Consider the following 25,767-nt stretch of genomic DNA (forward strand, 5'->3'; position numbering starts at 1 on the left):
GAAGTACATTTCAAGTCTCAGCCGGCATCTACTCTGTTCGTGTCCCATTGGTGAAAACAGTCACATGACCAAGCCCAGCATCAGTGTGAAAGGGCATTTCCAAGGGGCATGAATACAGGGCAAACATAAAAATACACAAAGGTCATGAGATAGAAACATATTTGGGCCATTACTGAAATCAGCATTGTCAGGATAACTATAGGATTTTTTGTAAAGAATAACACAATGCATGACAAAAAAAAAACAAAAAACAAGTTTGGTTCTAGGTAAATAGGTTTGAACAACTTTTAGTTAAATAATTTAAAATGCAAAACATATAGATCATATATAATAATACATGATTTTATCATATAATTACATGTTATATATAATTAATATATAATTATATCATATATATTATATATATAAATTCCCTAAATATGAATATAATGATAAAAAATGTATGAAAATAAAAGTGTGTAGTCATTAATGTCAGGTATTTTAAGGGATTTCTAAAGGGTGTTAAATAAGTACATAATACTGAGAAAATAGCCAACTATTGCTGAACAGGTCACAGAGTCAGTGTGGCAACAGCAGAGATGGATTTCCCAGCAGACTACTGAAAACCTTTAGTGTTAGAGCAGCAGCAGCTGAGAACAAGGGCAAGCCATGGTGGGGCTGGGGAAGGAAGAAGAGCTGAAGGATGCCTGGGACTGTGCCAAGCAACGGTCATATGGTGAACAGTTATACCTGTCACTTAGAGGTTCTTGCTAAGTAAAGTGGGGGATTTGCTGGTACTTCTAGACAGTATACTAAACAATTTTAGGGTGTTGCCAAAAAACCCAAATGTATGAGTCCATATGGTGAAGTAACAACAAGGCTCAGCAAAGCAGTGAGATTGTCTAACAAACTGTGCCTTCCTGTAACTCCCCTTGTCTTCTTCCCATTGTAAAGTGCAACTCCTGTCAGACTCGAGAGAGTCAGGTGATCCCTCAGATTGAAGCCAAAGGAATGGTAAGTCAAGGACTCTTACAGTGTTCCCCACTAGTGATTCTCAGAGGTGGTTGCAGTTTGCCATCAAGACATCACTTTTGCTGTTATTTGAGAAGCTTGAAGCCACCATCACACTCAAATACTTCTTCCACCTCTCGTCAGCTCCCAGCTGGTGAGCCCCAAGGAGCTCTTGCATGGGGAGGGGAGAAAGGTGATTGTCTGCTGGGCAAAATTATATGCAAAGTGCTTCAGCCACCATATTGTCTACCGACACAGATTCCTTTTAGAACTGTAAGCAGAGAAAAATTCTCAGATACATGAAGAAAAAAAAACAGCAGCTTAAAAGAAAGAAGACCAAAGTGAGCAATCATATCAATGCTCCACACTTAGGAGAATATGCAGGAAATGGAGAGAATTTCAAAGATTACCATATTCTGTGCAAGAAGACAATGGAGCAATGTTCATAGAATTCTATACTAGCAAAATTGGTGCTGATATGTAAGGGCAAGAGAAAGATATTTTAAGATATACCAGTATTCAGAAAATATATTAACTTAGGTACAACTTTCTGAAAGTCACTAGAGGAAGTTCCTCAGCAAAAAGAAATAGGAATTAGAATGAATAAAATGAAAGATATAGTATATAAATAAAATAGTAGCAATCAAGTTGGTAATTACTGTTAATTTTAAATAATCATTAATAACATGGTTGTTAATTATTAAAAAAAGGTTTGTAAAACAGAAGGCACAAAAGGTAAAACAAAATCAATCATCCAGAAATAAATTTACGCATAATTTCAACAAAATCTGGGAGCAGGCAGGGGAATAAGAGCTTTCTAGAGGTCTCATCTTATTGGGGAAATAAAAGGTGAAGATAACTGTTAAAATTTTTAAAGTGCTAGGAAAATATGGCTTCATATATGTTTTTTAGATATTTGAGTTAAGGACTAGTAGGACAGAATTAGAATGCAGAATCTCCAAATGTAGCTGACAGGGGTAAGAGAAAAAAGTTAGAGCTAGGAACTCATTCTGATTCCAGGGAGTTAGGGGACCCAAACATTCTGCAATACATGGATCTCCTGTCTTTATATAAATCTTGGAAAGTGTTCTGTGGATAGTGGTGTCCTGGGAACCAGTGGGGGAACAGGCAGAAGGATAGTTTTATCTTTCCCTAGCCATGTATAAAAGCTTAAGTACCCATATTGTCTTACCTGGAAAACAAGTGACATTTACTACTTGGTTTGAGCATTAGAATACTAGGATAATTAAAAAAAAAATTAAGATATCACTGATATATACTTTTATGAAGGCTTTGCAAGAAAAACAATGTGGTTACTACGTAGAATACTAGGATAAATTTAGGGCAAAACCAACTTTGGACATTCAAAGATGGCTTTGAAAAGGGTAATTACACAGTAACTGTCTTTCTTAAGGCAAATAACTAATATAGAGTGGAAGGATATCTCAAACCAATGGAAGGACATTCTTCCCAAATGAATACTTTAAATTGGTATCTCATTTCTGTGACCTTTCTGTAAAGTATGTTATTAACATTTATGCTGATATCTTTAATGCAATATCTTGTTTTCAAAAACTAAAACCTCATACACCAAAATGGCTGTCTCTGGGTCTGAGCTTCGAGGTGTATGAACACTTTCTCCAGGACTGTTACTTACATGGCAGTGCTACCCAGTAGCCACCCTCACTCAGGCTGGGAAGTCACAAGACACAGAGCCTCAAGAGACTCCGGGAGGTAAAGCTTTTTTTTCCTTTTCTTTTGGTAACATTAATCTACAATTACATGAGGACCATTATGTGTACTAGACTTTCGCCATCACCAAGACAACCCCACAAACCCACTTACAGTAACTGTCCATCAGCGAAGATGCTGTAGAATTACTACTTGTCTTCTCTGTGTTGCATAGCCCTCCCCGTGCCTCCCCAATTATACATGCTAATCATAAGGCCCCCTTTCTTTTTCCCTGCCCCTTATCCCACCCTTCCCACCCATCCTCCCCAGTCCCTCTCCCTTTGGTAACTATTAGTCTTTTCTTGGGTTCTGTGATTCTGCTGCTGTTTTGCTCACTCAGTTTTTCATTTGTTCTTATATTTCACATATGAATGAAATCATTTGGTACTTGTCTTTCTCCGCCTGGCTTATTTCACTGAGCATAATACCCTCAAGCTCCATCCATGTTGTTGCAAATGGTAGGATTTGTTTCCTTCTTATGGCTGAATAATATTCCATTGTGTGTGTGGACCACATCTTCTTTATCCATTCATCTACTGATGGTCACTTAGGTTGCTTCCATTTCAGCCTGTTATAAATAGTGCTGCGATAAACATAGGGGTGCACCTGTATTTTTCAAACTGGGCTGCTGCATTCTTAGGGTAAATTCCTAGGAGTGGAATTCCTGGGTCAAATGGTATTTCTATTTTGAGCTTTTTGAGGAACCTCCATACTGCTCTCCACAATGGTTGAACTAATTTTACATTCCCACCAGCAGTGTAGAAGGGTTCCCCTTTCTCCACATCCTCACCAACTGTTGTTGTTTGTCTTTTGGATGGTGGCGATCCTTATTGGTGTGAGGTGATATCTCATTGTGGTTTTAATTTGCATTTCTCTGATGATTAGCGATGTGGAGACACATCTTTTCATGTGTCTGTTGGCCATCTGAATTTCTTCTTTGGAGAACTGTTCAGCTTCTCTGCCCATTTTTTAATTGGATTATGTCCTTTTTGTTTGTTGATGTGCATGAGCTCTTTATATATTTTGGATGTCAACACTTTATTGGATATGTCATTTATGAATATATTCTCCCATACTGTAGGATGCCTTTTTGTTCTATGATGGTGTCCTTTGCTGTACAGAAGCTTTTCAGCTTCATATAGTTCCACTTGTTCATTTTTGCTTTTGTTTCCCTTGTGTGGTGAGATATGTGCAAGAAGAAGTCGCTCATGTTTATGTACAAGAGATTTTTGCCTATGTTTTTTTATAAGAGTTTTATGGTTTCATGGCTTACATTCAGGTCTTTGATCCATTTCGAATTAACTTTTGTGTAGGGGTTAGACAATGATCCAGTTTCATTCTCTAACATGTAGCTGTCCAGTTTTGCCAACACTAGCTGTTGAAGAGGCTGTCATTTCCCCATTGTATGTCCATGGCTCCTTTATCATATATTAATTGACCATATATGTTTGGGTTAATATCTGGAGTCTCTATTCTGTTCCACTGGTCTGTGGGTCTGTTCTTGTGCCAGTACCAAATTGTCTTGATTACTATAGCTTTGTAGTAGAGCTTGAAGTTGAGAAGTGAGATCCCCCCACTTTATTTTTTCTTCTCAGGACTGCTTTGGCTACTTGGGGTCTTTGGTGATTCCATATGAATTTTAGAACTATTTGTTTCAGTTCGTTGAAGAATGCTGTTGGTATTTTGATAGGGATTGCACTGAATCTGTAGTCTGCTTTAGGCAGGATGGCATTTTGACAGTATTAATTCTTTCTAGCCAAGAGCATGGGATGAGTTTTCATTTGTTAGTGTCCTCTTTCACTTAAGAGTGTCTTGTAGTTTTCAGGGTATAGGTCTTTCACTTCCTTGTTTAGGTTTATTCCGAGGTATTTTATTCTTTTGATGCAATTGTGAATGGAATTGTTTTCCTGGTTTCTCTTTATGTTAGTTCATTGTTAGTGTATAGGAAAGCCACAGATTTCTGTGTATTAATTTTGTATCCTGCAACTTTGCTGAATTCTGATACTAGTTCTAGTAGTTTTGGAGTGGAGTGTTTAGGGTTTTTTATGTACAATATCATGTCATCTGCAAATAGTGACAGTTTGATTTCTTCTTTACCAATCTGGATTCCTTGTATTTCTTTGTTTTGTCTGATTGCCGTGGATAGGACCTCCAGTACTATGTTGAGTAACAGTGGGGAGAGTGGGCATCCATCTTGTACTGGATCTTACAGGAGAAGCTTACAGCTTCTCACTGTTAAGTATGATGCTGTCTGTGGGTTTGTCATATATGGCTTTTATTATGTTGAGGTACTTGGCCTGTATACCCATTTTGTTGAGAGTTTTTATCATCAATGGGTGTTGAATTTTGTAAAATGCTTTTGCTGCATCTATGGAAATGATCATGGGGTTTTGTCCTTCTTTTTGTTGATGTGGTGGATGATGTTGGTGGATTTTTGAATGTTGTACCTTCCTTGCATCCCTGAGATGAATCCCACTTGATCATGGTGTATGATCCTCTTGATGTATTTTTGAATTCGGTTTGCTAATATTTTGTTGAGTATTTTTGCACATCTGTGTTCATCAGGGATATTGGTCTGTGATTTTCTTCTTTGGTGGGGTCTTTGCCTGGTTTTGTTATTAGGGTGATGCTGGCTTCATAGAATGAGTCTGGAAGTATTCCCTCCTCTTCTATTTTTTGGAAAACGTTAAGGAGAATGGGTATTATGTCTTCTCTGTATGTCTGATCAAATTCTGCGGTAAATCCATCTGGCCTGGGGGTTTTGCTCTTGGGAAAGTTTTTGATTACTTCTTCAATTTCATTGCTGGTAATTGGTCTGTTTAGATTTTCTGTTTCTTCCTTGGTCAGTCTTGGAAGGTTGTATTTTACTAGGAAGTTGTCCATTTCTTCTAGGTTTTCCATCTTGTTAGCATATAGATTCTCATAGTATTCTTTAATGATTCTTTGTATTTCTGTGGGGTCCGTCGTGACTTTTTCTTTCTCGTTTCTGATTCTGTTGATATGTGTAGGTTCTCTTTTTCTCTTAATAAGTCTGGCTAGAGGCTTACCTATTTTGTTTATTTTCTCAAAGAACCTGCTCTTGGTTTCATTGATTTTTGCTATTGTTTTATTCTTCTCAGTTTTATTTATTTCTTCTCTGTTCTTTATCATGTCCCTCCTTCTGATGACTTTAGGCCTCATTTGTTCTTCTTTTTCCAATTTCAGTAATTTTGACTTTAGACTATTCATTTGGGATTGTTCTTCCTTCTTTAAATAGGCCTAAATTGCTATACACTTTTCTGTTAGAACTGCTTTTGCTGTGTCCCACAGAAGTTGGGTCTTTGTACTGTTGTTGTCATTTTTCTCCATATATTGCTTGATCTCCATTTTAATTTGGTCATTGATCCATTGATTATTTAGGAGCATGTTGTTAAGCCTCCATGTGTTTGTAAGCCTTTTTGCTTTCTTTGTACAATTGAGTTCTAGTTTTATACCTTTCTGGTCTGAGAAGTTGGTTGGTAGAATTTCTATCTTTTGAATTTACTGAGGCTCTTTTTGTGGCCTAGTTTGTGGTCTATTCTGGAGAATGTTCTATGTGCACTTCAGAAGAATGTGTATCCTGTTGCTTTTGGATGTAGAGTTCTGTTGATGTCTATTAGGTCCATCTGTTCTAATGTGTTGTTCAGCGCCTCTGTGTCCTTACTTATTTTCTGTCTCGTGGATCTGTCCATGAGTGGTGTGTTGAAGTCTCCTAAAATGAATGCATTGCATTCTATTTCCTCCTTTAATTCTGTTAATATTTGTTCCACATATGTTGGTGCCCCTATATCGGGTACATATATATATATATAGTGGTTATATCCTCTTGTTGGGCTGACCCCTTTATCATTATGTAATGTCCTTCTTTATCTCTTGTGACTTTCTTTGTTTTGAAGTCTACTTTGTCTGATACTAGTACTGGAACACCTGATTTTTTCTCTTTGCATTTAATATCTTTTTCCATCTCTTGACTTTCAGTCTCTGAATGTCTTTGGGTTTGAGGTGAGTCTCTTGTAAGTAGTATATAGATCAGTCTTGCTTTTTTATCCATTCTATTACTCTGTGTCTTTTGATTGGTGCATTCAGTCCATTTACATTTAGGGTGATTATTGAAAGATATGTACTTATGGCCATTGCAGGCTTTAGATTCGTGGTTACCAAAGGTTCAAAGGTAGCTTCTTTACTATCTAACCATCTAACTTACCTTGCTTACTAAGCTACTATAAACACAGTCTGATGACTCTTTATTTCTCTCCTTATTCTTCTTCCTCCATTCTTTATATGTTAGGCGTTTTATTCTGTGCTCTTTTGTGTTTTCTTTGACTGCTTTTGTGAGTAGTTGATGTTATTTTTTGCCTTTAGTTAGTATTTGGTTCGTTGGCTTTCTTTGGTGTGATTTTATTTTCTCTGGTGATATCTATTTTGCCTTAGGAGTGCCTCAATCTAGAGCAGTTCCTATAAATATCCTGTAGAGGTGGTTTGTGGGAGGCAAATTGTGTCAACTTTTGCTTGTCTGGGAATCGTTTAATCCCTCCTTCATAATTAAGTGATAATCCTGCTGGATACCATATTCTTGGTTCAAGGCCCTTCTGTTTCATTGCATTAAATACATCATGCCATTCTCTTCTGGCTTGTAAGGTTTCTGTAGAGAAGTCTGATGATAGCCTGATGGGTTTTCCTTTGTAGGTAACCTTTTTTCACTCTCTGGCTGCCTTTAATACTCTGTCCTTGTCCTTGATCTTTGCCATTTTAATTATTATGCGTCTTGGTGGTGTCCTCTTTGGGTCCCTTGTGTTGGGAGTTCTGTGGGCTTCCATGGTCTGAGCAACTATTTCCACCCCTAGTTTGGGGAAGTTTTCAGCAATTATTTCTTCAAATACACTTCCTATCCCTTTTTCTCTCTCTTCTTCTTCTGGTACCCCTATAATGTGAATATTGTTCCATTAGTATTTGTCACACAGTTCTTTTAGTATTCTTTCATTCTTCGATATCTTTTTATCTCTCTCTGCCTCAGCTTGTCTGTGTTCCTGTTCTCTGATTTCTATTCCATTAACGGACTTTTGCACCTCATCCAGTCTGCTCTTAAGTCCTTCTAGAGATTGTTTTATTTCTGTATTCTCCCTCCTAACTTGATCCTTTAGCTTTTGCATATTTCTCTGCAGGCCCATCCGCATAGTTATGACCTTCATTTAGAATTCTTTTTCAGGAAGGTTGGTTAAATCTATCTCCCCAGGCTCCCTCTCAGGGGTTGTCTGGGTGATTCTCGAGTGGATCAGATTCTTCTGCCTTTTCATGGCTATAGAGGTAGTCGTGAGCAGTTGGCATGTGAGTTAGCTGGGATAGCAAACTCCCTTCCTGCTTGCTGGTTGCCTTGCTGTCCTCAGAGCAGCTTCCGCTTTTATTTCCTGAGTTGCCGCTGGTGGGGTAGCAGTCTGGGCAGCCCAGAGCCCTGTGGGGAGGGTCAAGTGCATGGGGTGTGCTCTCCTGCAAGACTGGTGACCCTTTTCACCCTGTCCCAGCTTCCTGTCTGTGCATGCTTGAGGGGCCTCTGAGCCTGGCCCAGGCGGCTGTGGAGGAGGCTCTGGGTGGTTGCTGTGGGCACGGCCACTCTCAGGGTGCTTCCCTGGTATGGCTGGGCCCCACCAGAGGGAGACTGGACTGGAGGCTCTTTATCGCTGTGAGGTGCTTCAGAGCGGCGCTGCCTCCCAGGGTGCTTGAGTGCCTGAATTTCCCTGGGATTTCCAGCTGCTGGGCTGAGTGTGCCTGGACGCTTCTGTCTAGCTGTGAGGCCCCTGTTCCTTTAAGACTTTCAAAAAGCATTCACTTTTCTTTTGTCCCAGGGGCGCCGGCTGCGGAGACCCACTCACAGATTTTACTGTTCTGTTTCCCTAATATTCAGCACACCACGCAACGTGTCTGTGCTCCTGTTGCAGATAACGAGGGCTGGGTATTTAGTATTCCTAGGCTCACACTCCCTCCCCACTCTGACTCCTTTTTTCCTACCCGGGAACTGGGGGGAGGGGCGGAGGCACTTGGGTCCTACCGGGCCGAGGCTTGTATCTTACCTCCTTCATGAAGCGCTGAGTTCTCGCAGATGTAGATGTAGCCCGGCTGTTGTACTGTATCTTCTGGTCTCTCTTTTATGAATAGTTGTATTTGTTGTATTTTCAAAAACATATATGGTTTTGGGAGGTGATTTCCACTGCCCTACTCATGCCACCATCTTGGCTCCTTGATGTTAAGCTTTTTTTTAAAAATTTTGTTATCATTAATCTACAATTACATGAAGAACATTATGTTTACTAGCCTCCCCCCTTCACCAAGTTCCCCCCACAAACCCCCTTACAATCACTGTCCATCAGCATAGTAAGATGCTGTAGAATCACTACTTGTCTTCTCTGTGTTGCACAGCCCTCCCCATCACCTGCCTTACATGCTAATTATACATGCTAATCATAATACCCCCTTCTTTTTCCCTGCCCTTATCCCTCCCTACCCACCCATCCTCCCCAGTCCTTTTCCCTTTGGTAACTGTTAGTCCATTCTTGGGTTCTGTGATTCTGCTGCTGTTTTGTTCCTTCAGTTTTTCTTTATTCTTATACTCCACATGAGTGAAATCATTTGATACTTGTCTTTTTCCACCTGGCTTATTTCACTGAGCATAATTCCCTCTAGCTCCATCCATGTTGTTGAAATGGTAGGATTTGTTTTCTTCTTATGACTGAATAATATTCCATTGTGTATATGTACCACATCTTCTTTATCCATTTGTCTACTGATGGACATTTAGGTTGCTTCCATTTCTTGGCTATAGTAAATAGTGCTGCGATAAACATAGGGGTGCATGTGTCTTTTTCAAACTGGGCTGCTGCATTCTTAGGGTAAATTCTCAGAAGTGGAATTCCTGGGTCAAATGGTATTTCTATTTTGAGCTTTTTGAGGAACCTCCATACTGCTTTCCATAAAGGCTGAACTAATTTACATTCCCACCAGCAGTGTAGGAGGGTTCCCCTTTCTCCACAACCTCGCCAACAAGCGCTGCTGTTTGTCTTTTGGATGTGGCGATCCTTATTGGTGTGAGGTGATATCTCATTGTGGTTTTAATTTGCATTTCTCTGATGACTAGCGATGTGGAGCATCTTTTCATGTCTGTTGGCCATCTGAATTTCTTCTTTGGAGAATTGTTTGTTCTGCTCCTCTGCCCATTTTTAAATTAGATTATTTGCTTTTTGTTTGTTGAGGTGCGTGAGCTCTTTATATATTTTGGATGTCAACCCTTTACCAGATCTGTCATTTATGAATATATTCCTCCGTACTGTAGGATTTCTTTTTGTTCTACTGATGGTGTCTTTTGGTGTATAGAAGCTTTTCAGCTTGATATAGTCCCACTTGTTCATTTTTGCCTTTGTTTCCCTTGCCCGGGGAGATATGTTCATGAAGAAGTCGCTCGTGTTTATGTTCAGATGTTAAGCTTTTTAAATGGGACTTTTCAGACATATAAAATAAATACTCACCAATCACTTTAACAAAATAAGCATCTGCTTCAAAGTTATTTTTTAGTGTATGGATGGTAAAATCATTCCTTGTATATCCTTTACTTAGTACTATAATGTCCAAGATTCCCTGGAAAAGACATAAACAAAAAATGTTAAGAAAAGTCACTAGATGGACTGAAAAGATGAAAATGCATGGCATGTTTATCATGTAAATGTAAACCTAATTTATTCGACTTGTTAAAATATAAAACATGAATAAAATGTAAATAAAACAAAAAACATCTGTAACTTTAATCTCCTGTGATAACTGTTAGCATTTGGTGTATTTCCTCCAAGACATATTTGCATGGATTTTTCAAAGCCTATGTATGTATGACATGGTCTGCCAAATCCTTGCCAACAATGAGACAGTGTACCTTTTTATCTATCGTGGTTATCACCACATATTATCATTTTCTTTCCCTAAAAAAGGAGGAAGCATTGCTAATTTTATTTGGAGAAAAAAGGTGTGCTTATTTATATGTTCATTCTGCTGAGTCTAGAAGTTGATCATTTACCATATTTTTTTTTGTTAGCCTCTTGTGTTTTTTTCTGCAAAAAGGAGAATGCATTTTAACTGGAGACCTCTGATATCCCCAACTCTTCCAAGTCTTCTAAATCCAAAGGGAGTTTTTCATGAAGTACTCAGTCTGTATTAACCCTTTTTATATTAAGGACATTAATTATTTGCCTCTTTCATAGCAAATTCATTTCTATGAATTCAGATTTAAAAACAATTTTGTTTCATTTATGAGGTTTTTTTATGTACAGAAATTAAAAATTAATTTGCAGCCCATTCTCTTTTTTTCCCTTGTGTTATTTTTGCCAATTACTTTTATGCTTGGAAACTGATTATCAAAAGTGAAATTAACACAAGATTTGGTAGCAGAGAAACAGAGGAAAATAAAGACCTGGATACATAATTGAGAACCAGCCTCATAAAAAACAAACCAAACCAGAAATGGGGCTTGGGAAGACGTAAATGTCTTGACGGGCATTTAACTTTTTAAATTATACTCATTATTTTACACGGATATCCTAGGACATATTAACTCCAGAATTTAACATATTTTTATTAAAATTTATTATTTTTCTGAATGGTAAACTTGCTTGTCACATTAGGAAAGAGGAAGCCAGGGCCCCAAGTGCCTTTCACAAGGTCACCTGGCAACTGAAGAAGAGTTTTTAAGAATCTGTGGCAAGAGATGGCAGCTCTGGCTCACAAAGTTAAGAGAGTTCTGCTCCTGTGGTCTTGTGCAGGTTCAAGGGCCTGTAATTGCTGGCGTTGCTTCTGCTACTGGTGCACATGTGCACCTGCCAGTCTCAGCATGGTACTCTAGTGGTTAATATTAAGTAAGCACAAAATGAGATGAAGGCATTTTTGTATTTCACTGTACTGATCAGTCGGTGTTGTCAATAAATTTGCTCTCTTTGCCATTTAACATTAAAAGGGGCTTTCTTTAATTAAGTCATTTGTTTTCACTATCTCATCTACATTTTCTGGTCAAACAGGGTGAAGTGAAAGTGAGACGAAGTGGATGCAGTTAGACTTCAAACACAAGGTGGGCCCTGAACTCACATCTTCGTAAATGTCGAAGAAGGTGGCAACCACGGTATCTCTGATTTGATTTAGGTCCATCAGCTCCCAGTAGACTTTAAACATCCGATGTGCACCCTCACAGCTTGCATTATTACAAGGGACATTCTCCAATAAAAAGGCCTGCTGATTGCTACAAGAATAAAGGAGAGGCATTTAGTTAATTTAACACATCAACGCTGTGTGGCATCAGCTGTGCTGTATTTCCCAGAATCAAAGGGATAGTAAATGGTGTAATTTATTGACTGCTGTACTCCATTATGAAAAACTATGGCTATCATTTACCAGCCTTCAGCAAAAATCCTCTGAGGCTAGTCCATTTCTGGTCTCTGTCGTTGTATTTGGAGTTTCCAAGTTCATCCTTCCTTCTTCTCTTGCTACTCCACAGCTACTCCCTGTGTTCAGTTACTGACATCCTCGACACTGTCATTATCCCTTTATTGTGTACATTCCTCAGATGAAAATGTGCATTTTAACTGGAGACCTCTGATATCCTCAACTCTTCTAAGTCTTCTAAATCCAAAGCAGTGAATCTATAACTATAGACTTTCAGCTTCCTACACAGGCATAAGGTAGATATTGCTAAGCACCTCTCAGAAGCAGCAATGTACTGTACACAGTTAAGAAGTTCTTTCTCCTGAATTCTTCGCTATAGGAAAAAGAGGTTGAACTTAGATTTTGGGGCCAGATTACCTGGATTTAAATCCTGGCTTTGTCATTTAGCAGCTATGTGACCTTGAGCAGTTATTTAACCTCTAACTCAGATCCTTTGTAAACTGAGTAATAAGAGTACTTATATCATAGGATTGTTGTAAAAATGAAATACTAAATGCAATTTCTGTCATTCAGTTAGATATCAGTAAAAGTGTATATTATCACCATTCTTATTTACGTATTGCAATGCCATGCCATGTAAAGATATTTCTTTTAAACATAGAAGTAACTTTTGTAAATAGTGTGATTTTATGTAATGCCTTCTATTTATACACGTTTTTCGATATATGCATTCCTTCACTTCCCTCTATGTACATAGAAAATAATAGGCTAAAGGGCTTAAATTTTATTATTATGCTTAATTTTCTTTAATAATTAAACACATTATAGACAGGTTTATTTTTTCTCTATGAAAATATTAATTTGGGTCTGGGTAATTTGGAAAATGAAAAAAAGCTCTATTATAAGAAAGGACAATTTCTTAGTGTTTAATACAATAAGGCAGACTATATACAAAATATTCAATTTGCATCATTCACTAAATACAATGATTGGCTTCAGATTATTTTTCTAGATAAAAAATTTCAACACAAATAGTTTATAAGAACAAATCTTTAAGAAAGGAAAAAAAACTCCCAGATTATGACATTTATTGGGAAAACTTTGAAATGATTTTGCTCAATATCTAACATAATAGTATTCTTCCACTAGAAGGAATAGTAATTTCTTCTTTGTCTCCTGTCTAATAACTGACTTTTAAATTTTAATTTGTGTTCTTCTTTCCAGGTAATTTATCCGTTCTACCTTTTTAGTTAAACAATTTTACTAGATAGTTCACAGAAATGAAGAACCCTATTTTGTTATTAGATTATATTAAAACATGAGACCATGTAACAAATGCAGCTTTTCTAAAATCTTCTATAACCAATGCATCACACAGGTTAACCTTTTGAGTGACTGTGTCCCCCTGGTTTCCCTTTACAAAGCTAATGTAGAGATTTCATTATTATGCAACTCAGGCCACTTTCAAATACACAGCACACCCTACAACATAAACTTGAACTGTGCAATTCAATGTCATTTTAATTTCTGATATTAGTTGATAAAGATTATAAATGCCATGCAATATGGTTCTTATCTCACTGCTCACTAATTAGGTTGGTCTTGCACTGTGGAACTTGGTGTCTATAAAATTTCAGGTCTTTTAGGTTCTATTGAGCCCTACAGGTGGAGCCCAATATCTTATCTTTAAAAATAAAATTCCATTTAAGCCTAGGAAAGAACCATAATCTACCTGCGGACAGACAGTCTTGCTTCTTTGAATCTGTTTCTCTATGTGTTCTTAGCAATTACAACCAATAAACCTTCTTAAAAACTATTTTTTCAAAACTATTACAAAAGTTATTGTAAAATTTAAGTAATGGAGTCCTTTAAAAAGTTGAATTTCTTCCTTTCCTGGGATAACCACTGTTAACAATTTGGTGTGCTTCTTTCCAAACCTTCCTCTATGAATACACAAATATGTAAGTACATATAGCCTTAAAATAAAATCCAAATGGGTTCTTCTTCTACACGTATTTTTCTGCAATTTTTTTCTTTCCACTCAATAATAGGGGAAAAAGATATAGTCCAAATGAAGACTTTTGATATCTATTTTGGAATTTCCCCCTCAAGGGAGGTTATATTAATTTGGATCTCTCCACAGCAATCCATCAAATTGCCTGCTTCCCACATGCTCATTTTTTTCAATGACTACTCTGTTATATGGCTAAGTCATCATTCATTTTAATGCCCTGCTATTGATAGGTTGTCTTCAATTGTTCTCCAACATAATACACACATATAAAAGTTATTTTTCCTTGGGAATTTGTAGAAGGATTTCCAAATGATAGTCATCTGGTCAAAGGACTGCGTATTTTAAATGTCAGTAGGTAATGCTAAACGGACCTCTAAAAAATGTACCAATTTATATTTCTAGTAGTATATGAATAAATGCTTCTTCATATCTTGCCAATGTTAACATCATTGCTTCTTATCTTTGCCTGTAATAAGCTTAAAAATGATCAGTTCATTCTCCTGAATTTGAGAGAAGCTGAGTACTACTTTGATATTTACCAGCTATTTATGCATTTTCTGAGAACTGGCATTTTCTGAGAACTGGCACTTAAATGTTTTTTCTAATTATTGATTTTTAGGACAACTCTGATTTTAAGGGATATTAGCCCCTTTCCTATTATTCTCATATCCTTATTGGTAAAATGGCGGTAAAAATAATATCTTACTTCAAATGGCTGTTGTAAGGATTAAATGAGAAAATACATAGTAAACAGTTTAGTATACTGCCTGGTATACAGAACAGCATACATTCAATATTTGCTGCTGCTATTATTATATGTGCTGTTATTACTCTGATATATTGCAAACATTTCACTTCAGCCTTTGTTTTTAAAATTTATGGTATCCTTTACTACAAGGTTAATAATATTTAGATAGTCACTTATGTTGGTATTTTTCTTTATGGCACTCTAAGAAATGTTAAAGGAAGTACACCAAGGCAGAGGGAAAATGACACCAAATGAATATCTATATTTACACAAAGGAATGAAAAGCAGTGAAAATGTTAAAAATGAAGGTAAATAGAAATTTTTTTTATATTACTTAAATCTCTTTAAAGATAATTGATAATTAAACAACAGAGTGTAGTGTTAAAGACATAGGTAGATGCAAAATGTGTGAAATAATAGCACCAAAGCCAGAAAGCGAGTAATGAAATAAACTGTAAGTGGTATAATATTGTTTGAAGATAGTTAGATAAGTTAAAGATGTATCCACTAAAATAACAAGTTTTATAGTTAACAATTTAACAAAAAAAGAAAATGGAATCATAAAAAATGCTCAACTAATTCAAATGAAGGCAGAAAAAGGAAAAAGACAACAAAGAATCAAACACATAAGATGATACCCTTAAATCTAACCATACTGATACTGAAATGAAATACAAAGAGTTTAAATCCAAAAAAGGTACAGACTGTCAGACTGGCTTAAAAAGACCCAACTTTATGCTATGTAAAAGAAATCCATCTTAAATATAATATAAAATATAAATAGGGAAAAAGTAAAAGTAAGAGATGTAACAGCCATGAAGAAAGCAAAAAGAAGGGGAAAGTATATTTGCAAATCATATACCTGAAAACCAACTTGTGTCTACAACATATAAAACCTCTCACAAATCAAGACAAATGAATTTTAAAAATGGACTAAGGATCTGCATAGACAGTTCTCCAAAGCAGATAAACAAATGGTCAATACAGATACATCCCCAACATAATTAGCTGTTATTGAACTCTGATTCAAAATTGCAATGACATACCACTTCACACTTATCAGGATGGCTATAATAAAAAAGAAAGATAATAATAAGTGTTGATGAGAATGTGGAGAAATTGGAAACTTCATTCATTGTTGGGAAAACAGTTTGGCAGTTCCTCAAAAGAGTTACCATTTGATCCAGGGTTCCACTCCTAGGTATACCACAAGAGAAGTGAAAACATATGTCCATACAAAAACTTTTTATGAATGACTATCATCAAAAAACAAGAGATAACAAATGCTGGAGAGGACATGGAGAAAAGGATCCCTGGTGCATCACTGGTGGAAATACAAAATATATTCTGAAATCATCTATTAGAGAAATTAAAATTAAAAGTACAAAGAGCCATGGACATACAATGGGGAAATGACAAGTCTCTTCAACAGATGGTGCTGGCAAAACTGGACAGCTACATGTAAGAGAATGAAACTGGATCACTGTCTAACGCCATACACAAAAGTAAACTCCAAATGGATCAAAGACCTGAATGTATGTCATGAAACCATAAAACTCTTAGAAAAAAACATAGGCAAAAATCTCATGGACATAAACACGAGTGACTTCTTCATGAACATATCTCCCCGGGCAAGGGAAACAAAGGCAAAAATGAACAAGTGGGACTATATCAAGCTGAAAAGCTTCTATACACCAAAAGACACCATCAGTAGAACAAAAAGAAATCCTACAGTACGGAGGAATATATTCATAAATGACAGATCTGGTAAAGGGTTGACATCCAAAATATATAAAGAGCTCACGCACCTCAACAAACAAAAAGCAAATAATCTAATTTAAAAATGGGCAGAGGAGCAGAACAAACAGTTCTCCAAAGAAGAAATTCAGATGGCCAACAGACATGAAAAGATGCTCCACATCGCTAGTCATCAGAGAAATGCAAATTAAAACCACAATGAGATATCACCTCACACCAATAAGGATCGCCACATCCAAAAGACAAACAGCAGCGCTTGTTGGCGAGGTTGTGGAGAAAGGGGAACCCTCCTACACTGCTGGTGGGAATGTAAATTAGTTCAACCATTGTGGAAAGCAGTATGGAGGTTCCTCAGAATGCTCAAAATAGAAATACCATTTGACCCAGGAATTCCACTTCTAGGAATTTACCCCAAGAATGCAGCACTCCAGTTTGAAAAAGACAGATGCACCCCTATGTTTATTGCTGCACTATTTACAATAGCCAAGATATGGAAGCAACCTAAATGTCCATCAGTAGATGAATGGATAAAGAAGATGTGGTACATACACACAATGGAATATTACTCAGCCATAAGAAAAAAAACAGATCCTACCATACGGAACAACATGGATGGAGCTAGAGGGTATTATGCTCAGTGAAATAAGCCAGGCGGAGAAAGACAAGTACCAAATGATTTCACTCATATGTGGAGTACAAGAACAAAGGAAAACTGAAGGAACAAAACAGCAGCAGAATCACAGAACTCAAGAATGGACTAATAGTTGCCAAAGGGAAAGGGACTGGGGAGGATGGGAGGGAAGGGAGGGATAAGGGTGGGGAAAAAGAAAGAGGGCATTACAATTAGCATGGGGGGTACAGGGAGGGCTGTGCAACACAGAGAAGACAAATAGTGATTTTACAGCATCTTACTACGCAGATGGACAGTGACTGTGAAGGGGTATGTGGGGGGGGACTTGGTGAAGGGGGGAGCCTAGTAAACATAATGTTCTTCATGTAATTGTAGATTAATGATAACAAAAAAAAAAAGTACAAAGAGCTACACTACAAACAAAATAGCTGACCATACCGATGTTGAAAAGTGAAGCACTGGAACTGTTTGGCACTTTCTTAAAAAATTAAATATGCACCTTCCAAAAGACCCAGCCATTTCATTCTTTGGTATTTAGCTAAGATAAATAAAAGCTTACAACTTGTGGTTTGTAGTTTCAGATAACTAACAATGCTGAGTGCTTCTCTTCATGTGCTTATTGGCCATTTCTGTATTTTCCTGGGATAATTGTCTTTATGCAGACAATGACTTTGAAGGAATGTTCACAGCAGATGATTTGTGATAACCAGACCTGCACCCAAATGTCCATCAACATGTAAATGGATATAATAAGTAAATGATATTTCTATATGATGGAATACTCCTCAACTATAGTAATATAGTAAGCAATGAATTAAAGATACATGTAACAGCATGGATGACCCTTAGTATTATAATGCTGAATGAAAGAACCCAGACATGAAAAAGCATATATTGCATGATCCCATTTCTATAAAATAGCAGAAAATATGGTGTAAACCACTGTAACAAAAAACAGACTGGTGGTTGCCAGTGGGGTGAGGGGAGGGGAGATGAAGGAGAAGGGTAGATTAGAAAGGGTTAAAAAGAAACTTTTGTGCGTAATGGGTGTGTTTCTTGAGTGTAGTGATATATTTATAGGTGGTATATGTCAAAGCTTATCAGTGTATATATTTTAAAGATATGTAGTTTACTCTGTGTCAAGTAAACCTCAACTAAGCTGTTAGAAATATATGGTACTCATTCATGAGAAAAACACCAAAAACACAAACCACAAAAGAAAAAATAAACTTGACATCAACAAAATGAAAACATTTGTGTTTCAAAGGACCCCATCAAGAAAGTGAGAAGATGACTCACAGCATGGAAGAAAATTTCTGCAAATCACATATTTGCTAAGGGACTTGTATCTAGAATATATAAAGAATTCTCATATCTTAATAATAAAAGACAACTCAATTTTAAAACTGGGCAAGGACCTAAATAGACAATTTACACAAATTGCAAGGAAGATACACAAATGGCCAATAAGCAGGTGAAAAGTAGCTCAACATCATTGTCATCTGAAACTGCAAACCACGAGATAACACTTCATAGCAATTTGGATGGCTACAATAAAAAGGACAGGTAGTAGTGCTGGTGGGGAGGCAGAAAAATTCTAAACCTCATACACAGCTGATGAGAATGGCAGATGGTACCAGGGCTTTGGAAACTACTATAGTCTGGTCATTTTTCAAATGCTGATACACAGGGTTCCATTCTTAAGTGCATTCCACATCTAGGTGTATCTCAAAAGAAATGAAAACATGTCCACAAAAAAAGCCTGTCCACATGTTTATGCACATGAATGTTCATAGCAGCCCCAAAGTAGAAACAGCCCAAATATTCATCAACTGATGGATGAATGAAATGTGGTATATCCATGCAATGGAATATATTGATCAAAAGGAAGAAATGAAGAATGAATACATGCTACTACATAGATTAACCTTGAAAACACCCTGCTAAGTCAGAACAAACCATTCATTACTTGACTGCATTTACATGAAATGTCCAGGCAGACAAAACTGTACAAACAGAATTAGACTAGTGGTTTCCTGGTGCTGATGAGATTGAAGAGTGGTGGCTATGGTGAGTGGGGTTTCTTTGCAGGGTGATGAAAATGTTTTAAGATTGATTGTGGTGATGAATGCACCACTCTGTGAATATACTAAGAACCACTGACATATATGGTAAATGGGTGAATTGTATGGCGTGTGAATTATATCTCAATAAAGCTGTGAATAAAATAGAGTTGCAGGAAATAATAACCCTTAAAAAAAACCCACTGGAAATACTTTAGTGACATAACATGTAAAATGTACACACCAAATGCCTATTCTCTGAAGAGGCCAGTATTTATACATCTAGTATGCACCTTTTTTGAGACTGGTTTTAATTTCTCTTCAAAGGCTATAAAATTGATGTTGTTTCTCGATACACTAACACTTGACAAAGCTTGGGTTATTCTAGGTTGTTACTTGCTGTGTGCATCTGTTTTATTTCTAATTAACAAAGGTAGCTGATGGATCATTTAACTTGGAGTTTGATTTTCTCCCTGGCTGCTCTTAGAGCTTGTGTGTCCACTTTAGTCATTGCTATCTCCAGTGAGTTCTGCTCTTCTAGATTGTCCTTAACTTTCTTCCTCTTAACTTTCCAATTTCATTATCAGCCTAGCCTCAGATGGAAGAAAAAGAGGTTTAATTTGGGGATATGTCTATCTTTCTGTGTAAACCTTAAGAAAGGCAGTTCAACACAGAAGAAAAACAAATTAAGAGGAAACACAAATAAGTCCATTAGGAATTCTCTAAAAATGAAACAAAAATTTCTTGAAATGCTTCTCTAAAACCCATGCTGGGAGCTATTACTAAATGCAGAATCCTCAGCTAAGCTAATATAGCAAAGTAAAACTTCCACTTTGAAATACTAAAAATCATTGATATGTTTCTGTAATACAGACTACTTACAACCAGAAATGTTCAAAAGAGATGATAAACTTGATATTCAGAATAAAGTTCACCTGATCTCTGAACAAAAGCAATATGCCTCCCAGACAGCATCTAGGATGTTAAGATTCACTGGGCAGACAGTCAAGGTTTCTTGAATGAAAGGAAGAACCAAGTATCTTTTATAGAGCAAGGCCAATTGAAAGGCAAAATTTAATAGTATGTAAGACTGATTGATGCTAAAAGTTCCTGTCAGAAGTCAGTAAGTGGTTAGAAAAGATTTTGTCATGCTTATCTTTATTCAAAGTTCTTCATGTTGGCCAATTTGGTAGGCCACTATCTTTTCTTTCTAGGTACTATATTTGTGTTTTTATTATGTAAAATGAAGTATAGTAGTCACTCTATTTATTAGTTGGGTAATGGCATAAGTAGGATAGTCAGACTTTAAGAGTGGAAAATTCATGGACATACCACAACTTATAAAGTACACATGAAGAGGAACAAAGATTGGTTAGGAAATTATAATTGTTAATACTGTATGGATAGTGATGAGTTGGATAAGGAAAAAGGGAGAGAGGAAATGATGTTCAAGAGAAAGGGAAATGAAGGATAACTTCCACATTTGTGCTTTGAGTGATTGGATGACTTATGGTATCACCACCTGAAGTGAACAGTACCCTGAGAACAGTTTTAGGGGAGAGAAGATACTTTCAGATTTGGGTGTCATAGGTAGAGCATTCAGGGGGAGATCCATCAGGCAGTTATATGCAGTTGGGGGGCCCAGATACAGGGATTTAGTAGGCCTAAGCTTATAAGTGGCAAAGCAGACGAAGAATATGCAGAAGAGAACAAAAGGATGAGAATGGAACTCTCAGTATACCAATATTTAAGGTGGACAAGATGAAGAGTTCTTAGAAAAGACTGCAAAAGAACAGTTAGAGAGAATCTAGAGGGAACCAAAAAAGTTTTAGGAGTAAATCTTCAGTGGCCAAATGTAGGCAAGAATTTGGGGACATGAAGAGTGTGAAGTGTCTGCTGAATTTGTCAATTAGAAGTCACTAGGACTGAATGAGAGGTTTAGTAGAGTGGTTTAGGGTGGGCTGAAAGCAGATCATGGAGGTTATGGGTGAATTTAAGGTAACAGAGACAGCTCTCCAGAGTCACATACTTATTTTTTTTTTAGTTTGGGGAGACTACAAATTTTTAAATAATGATTGGGGAAAAGAGGGTGGAATGAGAAAATTTTTGAAGGCAAAGGAACAGGGATAAGTGATGCAGCAAGATCCAGTGGATACAGGTGGAATAGAAATGGAGAGGGAATCAAATAAAGACAGAAATCAATGAGCAAACTACAGTAATTCAGGATAAGGAGAAAGTGATTTGATCTAGAGAGGTAGCAGTGATAATGGAAAAGAAGTCTAAAAATTACACTATGGAAGAGAACTGTACCTGTGTGGCAGAGGAGAGCCAAAAGTAATTTAACTTTTCTAGAGTAAAATGACTGAGGCCATGATGATATCTCTGTAGTAAACAGGGAAATTATGAGGAGGAGTTGGATTTGAAAAGAAGGAGAGATGTGACTAAGTTTAGTTTTAGAAAAGGCAGGTTGGAGAAGATAGCTGGACATTCACATGGCAAAGAAGACTAGGTCTTAACCTAGAAGTTAAAACAACTTGTGTTGTAAATATGAATTAAATATGTGAGGGAACAAATATAGGAAGAACTGTCATTAGCTGAAGATTCCACCTTGTGCAATTTCCTCAGAGGGCTGATAAAGTTTAAAACAAAAACTACCACCCAGAAGTATGAAACTATGTATCTTACAGTGATGGAAATTTAAAACATTAACATGATTTGTCTGAAATGTAAACTTTAGCTAAATATGAAATCTTCCCTTGCAACTTTTTTGAGTTATGCTATAATAGTCCAAGCAACCAGTAACTGGAGATTGGCTAAATCAACCCAATGAAATATTTTATGTATTAAAATGACACTATTAGAGTGTAAAATTGATGTGTAAAACTGTTCATAATATGTTAAGTGAAAAAAGCAGGTCATAAAACTATATTAAAGGTATGATCTTGTTTTGCAATATAAACAAAACATCACACAGATACTCATATACACACTCATGAGCACATGGAGGTACAGCAGAATTTGGAAAGAAATACACACTCAAGATTAATGGTGGTTGTCTCTTTTTAGGCAGGGTTTACATGTTTTATTTCTTTTGATTTGTAGGTATTTTTCTGTAGTGAACAGAAAACAGTATTTTCTTATAGTCACCATTCTCTCACATCACCTATTTTAATTCACTACACAGTCTTAGCATTACCTTATATTTTTCTTTTTTGTGATTTTCTTGTTTAATGTCTGCCTTTCCCAAATTTATCCTCATTCACACTTGCATCCTCAGCACCCAGAATTGGCTTCAGTAGAAGAGGCACTCCATAAATATTTCTTAAGCAAAAGTTACCAGGTAGTGTTTTTGTAATAAGAAAAACACTAAAAGCTTAACTTATTATTAATCACTGTTTCTTCTAAGTTCATCTATTTCTGAAATGATCGAATATGTTAGAAGCAAAGGGAAATATGGAGGTGTGGTCTGCTTGATGGGGATTTTACCCCCAATAAGACTGAATCTGAGAACAGTCAAACACTTGCCTGGGGTAGTGGGATACCTCACAAGACCCTAAAGTAGCCCTGGATTGCTGCACAAAAAAGTACAAGACTGAATGTGACAATTTGGTATGACTGGTTTTTGTAAAAGAATAATCTCAGAACACCTGTAAATCTTGTGTCTTTCAAGTGAGCTCCTTGTGATATTCTATACTGTCATTGATGACAATGTTTTTGTGATCCTCTTTAAGAATGCCTTCAAAGGCTGCCAAATCTTTTGACATCTTCAGTGATGGTAAATCTTCAATGTAAGCAGTTAAAGTAAATTTAAGTGTATGGTTAAGGTTAGTTATTAAGTTGGTTAGTATAATATTTACACAGTCAAATATATATAAAGCAGTGAAACTTATGTGAGTCTGACTCTGACTTATTTTTACTGAGATGTAATTAATATTCCATAAAATTCAGCATTTTAAAGTTTAAATTTGTCAGTTTTTGGTATATTCACAATGTTGTGCAACCATCACCACATTAAATTCCATATTATTTTCATCACCCTCAGGAGAAATTCCACACTCATTAGCAGTCACTCCTCATATAGACAATTCTTAAAAAAGAATTTCTAAGGTGTTTTAAACATTGAAGAAATGTCTACTTTATCAAGGGACTCTGGACAACTGATTCATCTGTATATTATTTTTAGATAAAAATCAGTCATGTTCATTTGTAGTTGGGGATACCAATAAAATTCAATCAAGGAAGATAAATTGTTCTGTTACCAGCCATATTTTGTTTTGATACAATATTTTAAAAGCAACTTCTATGAAATATTCATTAGTTTATGAAAGGTAAGAAATCCTATGTACCGGAATACCTTCAAGATGAAAGATCTAACCACATTTAGTTTTGATTTTTATCTTCTTGGGAAAAGCTTGCCAACATGCTGAGTTAAGATAATTATGCACCTTAAGAAAGGGGCATTGTCCCACCAATGAAAGTGCATTAAAGTAAGATTAAACCAGGAATGTATACATAATCATCTATTAAACACTTTATTAAGCATAGGACAAAACATTTAGTTAATTAACTAAAACTCTGAAAGAAAGAGGATATGTAACACAATCAGTGCTTCCATAATACGGAAAACTTTTTCCTTGTCAGGTCTTTCTTGGCTTTGAGTGACCCCAAGTAACCCCATTTAAAATTTAAGCTCATCATCCTAAATTACATTTTACTATTAGGCTTAAGTGAGATAAAATTCTGTTTTTGGGGTGATGATAGCTTTAAAACTGCCAAGTATTGGCATACTTATGATAATGAAAATATATAGAAAATATCACTTATAAACTGTGATTCCCACGTTAGGATACACATGCTACTAAGTTGTTGAAGATGTAGAGAGACTGGAACTACAGTGTGAAATACCATGATTTCAACTTACGTTCTGTGGGAAAAAATCTGTGTGAGTCTGTTTAAATACCCTAGCGATAATGCAAAAGGAGCTTGAATTCAGTCAGTCCATGATTTCTTCTTCGCTCTTTAGAACTCTAATATTTAAAACTCTATGGCATATCAACAGTGACAAATATGTACAACTCTAACTTTGGTATTCTATTTAGTTTCTGATGTTCACTTATTTGGAAGGGAGGGAAGGAGTTTCTAAGACCTATGAACAATAGCATTTTAAAGCTTGGCTAACTGTACTTCATATATCGGGTTTCTGTTATTTGAACAGTTTCCCTTGCTTGGATTCATGTTCACAAATCTGCTAAATTTCCCACATGTACCTGAGCATGTATCAAGCTATTATTCTACTCTGTTTAGCTGACATTGGTCATCTACCTCCTGAAAGGACTTAGAATGAATAATATACTTTCTTGGAATTTAAAAATCCCAGACCTCTCTCTCTTGCTATTAAATTTCTTCAACTGTTGTTGTTTTTCTATTACAAAGGGCATCATTTTTGAAATGGCAAATATGGACCTAAACAAAAATGCCAGCAAGTAAATACACAGTAAGTATTTATAAATTATGGTACATTTTATGAGAGAGTTGCATCTTTACACAAGCATAGGTTCTTAAGTCAGTAAGGTGACTTAAGGGAGTCATAAGGGAGTTGATCCATATACATTTAATGTCCTGAATTCAACTGTATGTATGTATAATGCTTGGCACACTGTGAGAGAATAATATATAATAGGTTGTTGAATAACTCCATGAGTATAGTAAATGGCTAGAGAATTGTAATTTCACTTGTATTCTGTATTTCATTTCACAATATGTATGTATAGAAAGGATTATACAAATCTGTATATATTTTAAACTTATAGGCAATTTAATGGATTTTACGAGTAATTTTGCCATTTTTAGACTGATTTTAAAACCTAAACTGTGATTCTGCCATATACCAAAATGCAAATATTCATCTATGGGTGATGTAATTATGGATGATTTAAATTTATTTTTTATTTGTACTTTCTAAATTTCTATAATTTGTGTTTATTAGAAAAACAAAATAAAAAATACTGTACCATATTTGCATTCTATTAAATCATGCCAGCTTTTGTTACATATTTAAAAAATTAACTATTCTTTTGAATAAAACCATGAGTTATGGTCATGAATAAGTCAATGGTGCCAGATAAAACCACTACTACTCAACACTATAATGATATAAAGTCCCGGCTAATGCAATAAGAACAGAAAAAGAAAGAAGAGTCATACAACTCAAATGAAATGACTTATATGCATGGGAAACCCAAGAGAATATAAAAGCTATTAGAATAAGAGAATAAAGCAAGATTGGTGAATATAAGATCCATACGTGAAAATCAATAGTCTTCTCACACACCCATAATAATCAGATGAAAACTAATAGAAAAATCATGGTAACAATTAAATCTCTAAGTTATCAAAGAGTAATCTA

General features: G+C 36.1%; 1 protein-coding gene across 1 annotated transcript in view; it reads right to left on the reverse strand.

Moving 5' to 3' along the window:
• Nucleotides 1–25,767, reverse strand: part of ITFG1 (integrin alpha FG-GAP repeat containing 1) — a 326,936-nt gene that overhangs the window by 105,815 nt on the left and 195,354 nt on the right. The window contains exons 11-12 of the mRNA XM_036927467.2: nucleotides 11,854–12,004; nucleotides 10,254–10,362 (exon numbers count right to left, since the gene is read on the reverse strand). Coding sequence (XP_036783362.2) covers nucleotides 10,254–10,362; nucleotides 11,854–12,004 — 260 coding nt within the window. The remainder of the gene's footprint in view (nucleotides 1–10,253; nucleotides 10,363–11,853; nucleotides 12,005–25,767) is intronic.

The sequence above is a fragment of the Manis pentadactyla genome, chromosome 15, assembly GCF_030020395.1.
Source record: "Manis pentadactyla isolate mManPen7 chromosome 15, mManPen7.hap1, whole genome shotgun sequence".
Classification (NCBI taxonomy): domain Eukaryota; kingdom Metazoa; phylum Chordata; class Mammalia; order Pholidota; family Manidae; genus Manis; species Manis pentadactyla.